Source organism: Hyla sarda, chromosome 2 (genome assembly GCF_029499605.1).
Source record: "Hyla sarda isolate aHylSar1 chromosome 2, aHylSar1.hap1, whole genome shotgun sequence".
In the NCBI taxonomy this organism is placed as follows: domain Eukaryota; kingdom Metazoa; phylum Chordata; class Amphibia; order Anura; family Hylidae; genus Hyla; species Hyla sarda.
In genome coordinates, this window is record NC_079190.1 from 178,009,188 (window position 1) to 178,022,764 (window position 13,577).

The 13,577-nt window shown below is 41.0% G+C and overlaps 1 protein-coding gene across 4 annotated transcripts in view; it reads left to right on the top strand.

Annotated features, from left to right (window-relative positions):
• CUL4A (cullin 4A) overlaps positions 1-12,955 on the top strand; it is a 96,924-nt gene extending 83,969 nt beyond the window's left edge. For all 4 annotated transcript variants that reach the window (XM_056555810.1, XM_056555807.1, XM_056555808.1 and 1 more), the window contains 3 exons: positions 4,829-5,001; positions 9,740-9,892; positions 11,440-12,955. In XM_056555810.1, coding sequence (XP_056411785.1) covers positions 4,829-5,001; positions 9,740-9,892; positions 11,440-11,535 — 422 coding nt within the window. In that variant the 3' untranslated portion in view covers positions 11,536-12,955. The remainder of the gene's footprint in view (positions 1-4,828; positions 5,002-9,739; positions 9,893-11,439) is intronic.
• The last annotated feature ends 622 nt before the right edge of the window (positions 12,956-13,577 follow it).

Sequence of the window (13,577 nt, forward strand, 5' to 3'; positions counted from 1 at the left end):
ATGAGACCAAGATAGAGCTTTTTGGTAAAGCACATGATTCTACTGTTTACCGAAAACAGAATGAGGCCTACAAAGAAAAGAACACAGTACCTACAGTGAAATATAGTGGAGATTCAATGATGTTTTGGGGTTGTTTTGCTGCCTCTGGTACTGGGTGCCTTGAATGTGTGCAAGGCATCATGAAATCTGAGGATTACCAATGGATTTTGGGTCACACTGTACAGCCCAGTGTCAGAAAGCTGGGTTTGTGTCCGAGATCTTGGGTCTTCCAGCAGGACAATGACCCCAAAACATATGTCAAAAAACACCCAGAAATGGATGGCAACAAAGCGCTTGAGAGTTCTGAAGTGGAGAGATCCTAAAATTGCTGTTGGGAAAAGGCGTCCCTCCAATATGAGCGACCTGGAGCAGTTTGCAAAGGAAGAGTGGCCCAACATTCCGGCTGAGAGGTGTAAGAAGCTTATTTATGGTTATAGGAAGCGACTGATTTCCGTAATTTTTTCCAAAGGGTGTGCAACCAAATATTAAGGGTGCCAATAATTTTGTCCAGGCCATTTTTGGAGTTTGGGGTGACATTATGTCCAATTTGCTTTTCCTCCTCCCTTTTTTGGTTTAGTTCCAATACAAACAAAGGGAATCAACGTGTACAGCAAAACATGTGTTACGTAAAGAAGAACAGAGCACTAACCCTGTAGTTGCGGCTTAAAACTTCATTCTTTATTTCAGATGTACATCGGATCACCGGAGCGATACGGGAGAGCGGACAGGTGCTGTAGCGTGGGGGGGGGGGGGGGGGGGGGGGTAGGGCGACGGACCATATTCGCGCAAATATGCGCTTCCTCAGGCCCCTCGAATACGCGAATACGGTCCGTAGCCCTACCCACCACACTACAGCACCTGTCAGCTCTCCCGTATATTCCACGTTCAGCACCACCCATATGCTAGGCACCTACATCAGGATCACGATATACCACAAGACAATAGTGGGACATTGAGTAAGAGGCTGCAGCAGTGCCAAGGATTCTTTGTTTCTTTTTGTCAAAACATGTGTTACTGCAATCCTTTTCTGGGAGAAATACTTCTTTCTCTTGAAAAATTTCAGGGGTGCCAACTTTAACAGCTATTACTGTACCTATATCACAGGCCGTAAAAGTCTTTTTAAGATGCACCCATTGACACACATTTATAGTTCATTTGAAGCGTAATTTCAGGGGACTTTTCAGGATAAGCTGCCCTGTGTGTATACACAAGAAGCAGCATTATTTCTTGCCATCATATAACTTGCATATGGTATTTTTAAGCAGATATCGGCTTTGCAGGCTTCCTCTTTCATTTGCAGTTTTACTAGAACTGATCGAGGGAGCTCCCTTCTCCTGGACCTACACTTGTATTGCTTGTCTTGCAGACATAGGACACAGCTAAGCTGATTTTCAAAGTGTAATACAGTCTCCCAGGAGATGGGGGAGAGGGAGGAAACATGATAACAGGAGAAAGAAGCATTTTATTATATATAAAGATATATTACAAAGTTTTCTATATTCTGTTGTACTGTTGATTTATGCAAAGTTTGTTTAAATCATAGTACCTATTATTTAAAGGGGTTGTCCAGGGATAAGTTCTCATCACCTACCACAGTCCCCCACAGCTGAAGTTCCCAGAAGTCCCAATCTCCGCTCATCACCACAAGTTCCTGTGATGAGTCGTCATATCGGGAACTACCTGCTCAGCCAATCACTGGCCACTGTAGTGTCCCAGCACAACCTGATTTTGGCAGAAATAGCATAGGTTAAATGTTGCATCTAAAACTGCTCTAAGTTTGCAACATTTACTGGTATTTTTTACACCAAAGAGGAAAAAGGCAAAAATGGTGTAGTCTGGCTTTTTATGTACTTTTAGACTCCTTTATCAATGTTAAAAAATTAATGGTGCAAATGTATATACGTTCCTCAATATTGAAATTGCAACATCGAAAAGCATATGCAAATGATAAAATAAAATATTCAAAACATCTTGATTTATTCAGTAAAAGAATGAGTGCCATGTGCAGAAATACATGCATTTACATGCCTAGGCCTGCTATGACTGCTTTATTAATGATTGTCAGAGGAAGGTTCTGCCACACTTGGACACCAAAACATGAAGATCAGCTGCTGGCCGATCCCTTTGCAACTGCCGACCAATGTCTTCCCAAATGTACTCAATGTGCGACAAGTCTGAAGATGCTGCTGGTCATGGTAGCACATCAAGGCCACACACGCTGACCACAGTAGCACAAGCAACATGTGGCCTGGTGTTGTCATTGAAAAATTCGGGACACTTAAGAGAAATGGCTGTACCACTGGTTCCACAACCAAATTAATGTAACACCGAGCTGTAGTCTCTAGACCATTCTCTGGCTATCATTCCGTCTGAGACAAAAGCAAGACTTCTCAGAGGACAGACCCTCATTCCAGCCTTCATTGCGCCTTCTGATTATTTGTGGAGACACTGTTCAATGCTCTAGGCTTCAATAGAATTCAATTGTTTAGAACCCAAATAGTGCTGGGCGGTATACCGGTTCATTCCGAATACCGGAATTTTTTTTTCTGCACAATATGAATTTCTCCCCCCCCCCCCCCCCCCCCCCCCTCTCAAATGAATGAATTATCAGCCACAGCATGCTGTCCCATATCGGGGAACTAATCATATGTGACCCTGTGCCCGGGCTGCAAATATTAAAAAAACAAACTTTAACTCACCTTCACCTACGTTCCCCCATTGCTCCGGTAATGGCCTCACGCTCTTCCTGGGGATGGGAACGTCACAGACCTGTCAGCCTATCACCGGCCACAGCGATGTCCCACATCGGCCGGTGATAGGCTGAGCGCACTGTCATGTAAGGAGCCGGCCGGCTTCTTACATGACAGTGCATTCAGCCTATCACCGGCCGAGGCGGGACATCGCTGCAGCTGTGATACGCTGACGGCTCTGTGACGTTCCCATCCCCAGAAAGCAGCAAGAGGATTGCAGCGAAGGACAGTGAGGCCGGTACTGGAGCAATGGGGGAACATAGGAAGAAGGTGAGTTAAAGTGGCTGATAATTCATTGGGGGAGGGGGAGAAGGAGCGCTCGCGGGTCACATATGATTGGGGTGGGGGGGGGGGGGTAGAGAAGGAGCACTTGCGGGTCACATATGATTGGGGGGTAGAGAAGGAGCGCTCGCGTGTCACATATGATTTGGGGGGGGATACAGTTAAATACCGTGTGACCGCCATAACTTACAAAAATACCGCGATACACATTTTTGGTCATACCGCCCAGCACTAACACCAAAACGTCACAGTTTCAAATGCAGAAAGGAAGCCGTGGCACTCTGGGGTATCAAGTAGGGGATTTATTCACCCTTGTTTCAAAGGCAAAGTTTCAGGTCCTCCATAGTGCTATTTTAAAGACAAAAATCTTTGAAACATGAGTGAATAAATAAACTTCATTTTAAAATGCTGCTCTTTCTTTTCTGCAGAGTAACTAGAAATGTAGCAGCTTAGCAGAAATGTTGTAATATTACATATAAAGTTATTCCCTTAAGTAGGCACTATTACTTGGAACTTTTTACATATCCTAGTGTAATAAGTTTTCATCAGTGGGGGTCTGAGTCTGCGCTCGGCGTGCCCTCTCCCTACTCTGTCACATGATTGAGACGCACTCTATGGAAGTCTATGGATCATATCCTGATCATGTGACAGAGTAGGGTGAGGGCCACCAAGTCTTCTCCCGACTCATTCTCCTGATCGGTGGAAGTCTGAACACTCAGATCACCACAATAAAAACTTTTGACATGTCGGTAGGACTTTTCAAAAGGTTTTTTTAAGTGACAGATACACTTTAACTGGGCACCTAACATTTAAAGGAAAACTGTCAGCCTGTTCACCCACACTAAACCCATACACATATATAGTGTGGGTGAACAGGATTCCATGGAGGGGTCACTTACTTAAATTAAACCAATAGGACATGAGATACTTGCTTCTGAAATTCTGTTCCTGCATCCAGGGAATTGCGCGCTGGAGGCGGGGCCCCACCGGATGGCCGCCTCGGCCTCCCTCTGCCAGGTCCTTATACTGCCCCCGCAATTTGAATATTAATTTTCTTCAACTCCACGTCCTAGTGACGTGAAGTCACGTGAGCGCAGCGTTCTGTCGGCATAGCGCATCCGCCGGAAGATTTCTCCCTGCTCTCACATTCTGATGATGTGAGAGCTCTGCATTACATGAGCGCTCTGCTCAGTATCACTGCGCATGCGCCGTTTCCTCGCTACACCCAGAAGTCGCGAGGCTTCACTGGAAGGTGAAGCTCTTGCGTTATGCAGAACTCTCACGTCATCAGGACGTGAGAGCAGGGTGAAATCTTCCGTCGCATGCTCTCTGCCGACAGAGTGCTGCGCTCACGTGACTTGTGACTCCATGTCACTGGAACGTGGAGTTGAAGAATATGAATATTCAAATTGCAGGAAGGGTATTAGGACCTGACAGAAGGAGGCAGAGGCAGCCAGCTGGTGGGGCCCTGCCTCCAGGGCGCAATTCCCTGGATGCAGCAAAGGAAATTCAGAAGCAAGTATCTCAGGACCTACTGGCCAATTTAAGTAAGTGACCCTTCTATGGAATGGGTTTAGTGTGGGTGGACAGGCTGACCGGTTTCCTTTTAAGGTAGTCTGCTTTATTTACCTTTAACGCATATGTGTAGAATTCAACATCTTGTGATCTATTGCTGACACAGATAAGGTGTAGATAAAAAGAAGAAAAATGTCTTAATAGTTTCTATTCTGTTTTGGTGCATATGTTTCCTGTAACAGAGGATAGTGAGCTAAGACGGACTTTACAGTCACTGGCATGTGGTAAAGCAAGAGTGCTAAACAAAACCCCAAAGAGTAAGGATGTTGAAGATGGAGACAAGTTTATCTTCAATGGGGATTTTAAACACAAATTATACCGAATTAAGATCAACCAAATTCAGATGAAGGAAACGGTAGGACTCTTTAGTTTTTGTTTTGTTTTTTAAATTATATTTTTTAGTACCCTATTTTTATGTTCATGAAACTTACACTTACAATACATGTGAGAGAATGCAAATGGAAAGGTTTCCACCTTAAAATGTAGATAATATTCCCACTCTACAGGGTGGGCCATTTATATGGATACACCTTAATAAAATGGGAATGGTTGGTGATATTAACTTCCTGTTTGTGGCACATTAGTATATGTGAGGGGGGAAACTTTTTAAGATGGGTGTTGACCATGGCGGCCATTTTGAATCCAACTTTTGTTTTTTCAATAGGGAGAGGGTCATGTGACACATCAAACATATTGGGAATTTCACAAGAAAAACAATGATGTTCTTGGTTTTAACGTAACTTTATTCTTACATGAGTTATTTACTAGTTTCTGACCACCTATAAAATGTGTTCAATGTGCTGCCCATTGTGTTGGATTGTCAATGCAACCCTCTTCTCCCACTCTTCACACACTGATGGCAACACTGCAGGAGAAATGCTAGCACAGGCTTCCAGTATCCGTAGTTTCAGGTGCTGCACATCTCGTATCTTTACAGCATAGACAATTGCCTTCAGATGACCCCAAAGATAAAAGTCTAAGGGGGTCAGATCGGGAGACCTTGGGGGACATTCAACTGGCCCACGACGACCAATCCACTTTCCAGGAAACTGTTCATTTAGCAATGCTCGGACCGGACACCCATAATGTGGTGGTGCACCATCTTGCTGGAAAAACTTAGGGAATGTGCCAGCTTCAGTGCATAAAGAGGGAAACACATCATCATGTAGCAATTTCGCATATCCAGTGGCCTTGAGGTTTCCATTGACGAAGAATGGCCCCACTATCTTTGTACCCCATATACCACACCATACCATCAATTTTTGTGTTCCAACAGTCTTGGAGGGATCTATCCAATGTATGAGCATTCCTAAATGAACAGTTTCCTGGAAAGTCGTGGGCCAGTTGAATGCCCCCAAGGTCTCCCGATCTGACCCCCTTAGACTTTTTTCTTTGGGGTCAACTGAAGGCAATTGTTTATGCTGTGAAGATACGAGATGTGCAGCACCTGAAACTACGGATACTGGAAGCCTGTGCTAGCATTTCTCCTGCTGTGTTGCTATCAATGTAGGAAGAAGGTTGACAATCCAACACAATGGGCAGCACATTGAACACATTTTATAAGTGGTCAGAAACTTGTAAATAACTCATGAAAGAATAAATGTTAAAACCAAGCACATCATTGTTTTTCTTGTGAAATTCCCAATAAGTTTGATGTGTCACATGACCCTCTTCCTATTGAAAAAACAAAAGTTGGATTCAAAATGGCCGCCATGGTCACCACTCATCCTGCCACAAACAGGAAGTTAATATCACCAACCATTCCCATTGTATTAAGGTGTATCCATATAAATGACCCACCCTTTATAATGGATATACCTTTCATGGAGGGATGTTAACTTTTTTGAATGATAGATCCACAGCCAGTGGGGACTCCCCCTGTAGCCCTTTGGCAATCCTACGATGTAGTAACGGGGCTGCGATGGTTGCCATGGCCAAATCATGGCCTCCAGCTATGGAAGTCTGTGAGACTCAGTCTCTGTCTGGGTCTCAAAAGCTGTCAGCATGTAACTGACAGTGTTTTAACCCTCACCATGAACGCCACAGGGGAAAAAATTGATGATTTTGCTCACCTTGCTTTCAAAAAAGTGAAATACAAGTGATTGGGGGAGATTTATTAACATCGGTGTAGAGAGAGAGAGAGAGAGAGAGAGAGAGAGAGAGAGGCGCAGATGCCCACAGCAACCAATCACATTGCTTCTTTCATTTTTCAGAAGCCGTTTAAAAAACGAAAGAAGTGATCTGATTGGTTTCTATGGGCAACTGCACCACTCTTCACCTTCACAGGTTTCGATAAATCTCCCCACACTAAGGTGGAAAGTACCACAATTTTTTTACCAATAAAATCTACAGCTTGTCCTGCAAAAAACAAGATATCTTACAACTCTGCTGGGGCAAAAAGTAAAGTTACAATTTTCTCTTATTTGAGTATGGAAAAAGTGGTAAAAACAAAAAATATAAAACATAGGTTGGGTATCCCTGTAATAGTACTGATCCACGGATACCATGTTATTTTTACTAGTTTTTACTATTCTAATTAATACTAATTTAATATATTTATTTTAAAGCTAAAGCACAAAAATATTAATTCCAAAAAATACAAATTGTTTTATTTATTTTTAAAAATTTTAATAAATTATTGTATTTTTCCACAAATGTGTGCGGAATGTATTGACCAAAATTTACCATTAACATAAAATATAATGTGTCATGAAAATTTTAATTTGATTTAATTTGACATATGGGCCTCTGACCTAAAGGGCAAAATCAGCTGTGTCCTTAACCCCTGCCCGCAAATGGACGTAATTGTATGTCCATTTTTTCCATGACTTCCCACAAATGGACATACAATCATGTCTATTCATGATCACAGCACTGCAGGTGTGCGATATCACTGGGCAACCACTGCAACTGTCAGAAGCGGAGCTGCACTTTGATCCTGACAGTTAAATACTCTGCTCCCCAGCGTCCGGAACTCAATGTTCCGAACGCTTGGTGCGGGCTTCCGTGTTCACGCCCACCCCCTTGTGACGTCACGCCCGCCTCCCTCAATGAAAGTCTATGGAAGGGGGCACGACAGCCATCACGCCCCCTCCGTTGCATTGAGGGAGTGGGACTGAACATGGAAGCCCACACCCAGCGTTCGGAACATTGAGTTCCGGACGCTGGGGGAGTGACACTGTAACCCCTTCAGTGCTGCAGTCAGTGTGACCGCAGCACCGATCACCGGTGATGGAGGGAGCTCCCTCTGTTCTCCAATGAGACCCCGCGATACGATCGCGGGATCTCATTGGTAGCCATGGCAACCTGAGACCTCCAAATGGCCGCTGGTTACAGAAGCTGATCAGGCTCTGCCCGAGGCAGAGTCTTAACTGCTATGTGTGTCATTGGAAATGCTGACAGCTGTCAGTGTTACACTGTCAGGCATAATACACTTCAGTACAGATCTGCACTGCAATTTGTTATAAATGTCAAGTCCCCTAGTGTTTTTGTAAAATAAATAAATAAAAATAAATAAATAGAAAAAAATTAGTTAATGTTAAGTAAACAATAAATATAAATAAACACAATCCCCCTTTTCCCCTATTATTAATCCCCCAAAAAATATATACACACATTTGGTATCGCCCTGTCCGTAATAACCCAAGCAATAAAACATTCACATTATGTAACCCATACGATGTACGCTGTAAAAAAAAAAAAAAAAAACTCTGCAAATTTACTGCTTTATGTTAATGCGGCATCTGTAAAACTAAAATACAAAGTGATCAAAATGTTACCACTAAAAACACCAACTCATCCTGAAAATATTGTGCCCTCACATAACATTTTCAGTATAAAAATGTTAAAAATGGCGGCATACAAAAATAATTTTCTTATCAACAAAAGTTTTTATAATATAAATATGATAAACCATAAAGTAAATTAATGAGGTATCGCCATAATCGTACCGACCTGCAGTATCAAATTATCACGTCATTTATACCACACACTGAACACCAAAAGAAAAAAGGAGTAATCTTGACAAAATTACTGCTTTTTGTTAATCCTGCCTAACTTAAAATTTTATAAAAAGTGATCAAAATATCACATATATTCCAAAATAGTACCATTGAAATCTGCAACTTGTCCTGCAAAAAAAACAAGCCCTCACAAAGCTCCATTGGTGAAAAAATTTAAATGTTACTAGTCTCCGAATAGGATGACACTAACTAAAAAAAATAGGAAGACCCAAAATTCACACGGTGCTCCTTCATGTCTGAGGCCTGTGTGTGTGAGTCATGGAAGGCTCTAGGGCCACATATGGGACATTCCTAGATACATCAGAATTAGGGGAATAAATAATGAGCGGTGTTTCTAGATCAGCACCCGCTGTTACAGAAAAAAATGTCACTAAATAATGCAAGAAAAATTTTATTTTTGAATTCCACTTTGCTTTTATTTACGTGAAACACCTAAAGAGTTAATAAACTTCCCAAATGTCATTTTGATTACTTTGAGGGGTGCAGTTTTTATAATGGGCTGATTTATGGGAGTATCTAACATACAGGCCCCTCAAATATACTTTAGAACTGAACTGGTCCATAAAATTGCTACCAAGCTTCTAAGCCCCATAATGTCCTAATAAAGTAAAAGGACATTTAACAAGTTATGCCAATATAAAGTAGACATATTGTAAATGCAAATTAATAACTAATTTAATAAACATTTTTTTTTTACAAGTAGATAATATGTAATTCAGAAAAAAGCTAAATTTTCAATTTTTCACAGAATTTTTGAGTTTTTCACACACACATTCAGAATGTATGGACCATAATTTACCACTAACATTAAGTATATGTCACAAAAAAACTATCTCAGAATCACTTTGATTTTTTTTATGTGCGCCGAAGTTATTACAACATAAAGTGGGACAGGTCAGATTTGAAAAATGAGCCTTGGTCCTTAAGGCCAAAATTGTCCGGGTCCTGAAGGGGCTAAAAGTTTCATGTAGCAGGGATAAAATCTGGTGTGACATAACATAGTAACACATACCGCAAACTCTGTTACATTGAAGTTCATGGCACAGTTTAATGCCCATGATGTCTTTTCAGGTGGAAGAACAGGTTACGACGACAGAAAGAGTTTTCCAAGACAGGCAGTACCAGATTGACGCAGCAATTGTACGCATTATGAAAATGAGAAAAACCCTTACGCACAACCTTTTGGTCTCGGAACTATATAATCAGCTGAAATTCCCTGTAAAGGTACAGAAAGCTTTTTGTGTGTGGTTTTTATAGAAATATATTTTATTTTATTGAAAATGTATTGGTAAAAGTGTGGCCTGATAGACGGAAGATAAAAAGTAGTGAGTACTATTTTTATTTTGCAAGTGTGATTCTATGAACAATGAATTGAGTATTTTAACCCCTTAACGACCACGGCCGTATATTTATGTTCATGGCCGGCTCCCGATCTATGAAGCGCGCTCAGAGGCTGAGCGCGCATCGTAACCCCCGGCTAATACCAGACATCGACAATCAAAGTTGATTGTGACGTCTAAAATGGGAGAAATCCATACCGGCTAATTCAGCGAAGCTGTTCCGGTCCCGAACAGCTGAGAGGATAGCAAGAGGTATCTTACCTTCTTCCTGGCGGTCGGTGTTTAATTGCTCCATGCCTGAAATCCAGAAAACACTGATCAGTGCATTCCTATGGCAATGCATTGAACAGTGCCTGCAATCAGTGTATGCAATGTTACAGCTCCTAGAGGGGGCTATAACACTGCATTAAAAAAAGTTAATAAATGTGATTTAACCCCTTCCCTAATAAAAATTGAATCATCCCCTTTTTCCCATTTAAAAAAAATAAATAAATAAACTGTGTAAATAAAAATAAATGTGGTATCGCCACGTAAGTAATTGTCCGATCTATAAAAATATATAGTTAATTAAATCGCACGGTCGATGGCGTATGCACAAAAAATTCCAAAGTCTAAAATAGCATATTTTTGGTCCCTTTTTATACCATAAAAAAGCAATAAAAAGCGATCAAAACAAAAATGGTACCGATAAGAACTTCAGAGCAAATCATACCACCCCGTACGCGATGAAATAAAAGTTATAGGGGTCAGAAGATGACAAATTTAAACGTATACATTTTCCTGCATGTAGTTATGATTTTTTCCAGAAGTCCGACAAAATCAAACCTATATAAGTAGGGTACCATTTTAATCGTATGGACCTACAGAGAAAAGAGAATGTCATTTTTGCAGAAAAATGCACTGCGTAGAAACGGAAGTCCCAAAAATTTACAAAATGGCGTTTTTTCTTCAATTTTGTCGCGCAATGATTTTTTTTTTCCGTTTTGCTGTAGATTTTTGGGTAAAATGACTGATGCCATTGCAAAGTAGAATTGGTCGCGCCAAAAAAAAAGCTATAATATGGATTTTTAGGTGCAAAATTGAAAGGGTTATGATTTTTTAAATGTAAGGAGGAAAAAAACGAAAGTGCAAAAACTGAAAACGCTTGGTCCTTAAGGGGTTAAGAAAGTCTTCTTTAATAGGCCAGAGTGTAAAAAAATAAAAATAAATAAAAAATCCCAAATGTCTTCAACCTATATTAATGTTATCACATTACTTGTTCTACACTGTAAATGCTGTAAAAAAAATAAAGGATGTTGGATTTGCTATTTTTTTGTTCCTGTGCCCCCCCCCCCCCCCCCAAAAGAAAAACAAAATAAGAGTTTAAAAAGCCACGTAGCCATCCTTTACATTTATATTGCTCAGTTATAAAATAAAGCTTTATGTTTCCAGCCTGGAGACCTGAAGAAGAGGATTGAATCATTAATTGATAGAGACTACATGGAAAGGGACAAAGAAAACTCCAAGCAGTACCATTATCTGGCATGAGGATGCTGCCGCAGGTGCTGTAGTGTGATGAAGAGCTAGAGGAACATCAAGTGCTCGCCTAAGGTTTATTGGCAGAGGTATCACAGCAGTTGTTTGAAATCCCGGCATCAGTAAACCTTAGTAATATTCTATAGGCATTTTAGGTAATTTTTTGTTTGTTTGGCTGTTTAAAGAATGTTTTACTAGTTCTTTTGGCATAAAGGCATAATAACATGATGTCTTCTGTTCCCTCAGTCTGCAGTGACATATTAATTTTTTCCTTCGTATTTTTCCATATTGTTTTGGCTTGTCACACACATCACCACTGCAACAATAAATAGGCCCTTAATGCTGCAATCTTTATTGGCTGAGAGAAGAATTACAGTACAGCAGCCCCCAGTTAGTATATTCTCTGTTCTTCTAACTCACTGTTTCCCAACCAGGGCGCCTCCGGCTGTTGCTAAACTACAACTCCCAGCATGCCCGGACAGCCAAAGGCTGTCCGGGCATGCTGGGAGTTGTAGTTTTGCAACAGCTGAAGGCACCCTGGTTGGGAAACACTGTTCTAAATATAGACTTGCGACTAAACTGACAACTGCATACCTTAGCTCTAATACAGGGTTCCTAGTATACAGGTTATGTGAAATTCGAAAACTGTCGGCATAAATAAAGCCGTAACGTGGCACGATGCTGCCGGTGTTTACACCATGTCTAATGTAGGGTGATCCATTTCTGCTTTCATGTCATTAACTCTAGTTTTGGACCATATGTGATATAACAGCTTCTCAGTGTCTATGTGCTGAATAACGTATATACCAGTGATTCTTCCCAACTTTCAATTGTGATGTAAAATGTAATGGCTCCCGATTTCTGGCGGAATCAGAATATCCATAACTGGGACAGTGATAGGCTCTTTATTGTCCAATATGAAATGTAATGGCTCCCGTTTCTGGCGGATCAGAATATCCATAACTGGGACAGTGATAGGCTCTTTATTGTCCAATATGAAATGTAATGGCTCCTGTTTCTGGCGGAATCATAATATCCATAACTGGGACAGTGATAGGCTCTTTATTGTCCAATATGAAATGTAATGGCTCCTGTTTCTGGCGGAATCATAATATCCATAACTGGGACAGTGATAGGCTCTTTATTGTTCAATATGAAATGTAATGGCTCCTGTTTCTGGCGGAATCAGAATATCCATAACTGGGACAGTGATAGGCTCTTTATTGTCCAATATGAAATGTAATGGCTCCCGTTTCTGGCGGAATCAGAATATCCATTACTGGGACAGTGATGGGCTCTTTATTGTCCAATATGAAATGTAATGGCTCCCGTTTCTGGCGGAATCAGAATATCCATAACTGGGACAGTGATAGACTCTTTATTGTCCAATATGAAATGTAATGGCTCCCGTTTCTGGCGGAATCAGAATATCCATACCTGGGACAGCGGCAGACTTGTCATTGTCTTATTCTGATGTCATAACACTGCAGATAGCCATTGGTGAAGATGACTGAGATCATTGACGTCTACTTTGCCTGGGTGATTAATCAAGGTCACTCGTTTTACTGCACTAGAACATTGTGGGTGCTTGTCCTACAGGTCTATAACCATTGCACATACGATGTAGTGAACGATATTGCTGCCTTGAAATGTCATTGACCTTCATTAATCATTCCTGTAGGAGCACTTAGTAGGGTTTTTGAATGAAAAGCCTCACCACAAATAAGTTATTGCTGCCCTTTTTCCGAAGAGCTTTCAATATGCAATTTCTAAGCGTAAATGACATTTGAATGAGGACATTTGTACACTGTAAACAATGTAAAAAGATATGGGTATTTGCATTTGCTAATAAAATTATTTAAGGCACAAACGTCTGGTTTTGTACAGAATGTAAGATGCTTTGTATACGATTAAGTTGACAAACACAAACTCCGCTTCCAGTTCCATAAAATGTCAAACTTCTTGAGTATCTTGTTAAAACATTATTGGTTAGGCCAACGCGTTTTAGACAACTTGGTCATGGCCAAAAACACAACGTCTGTATATTGTAGAAG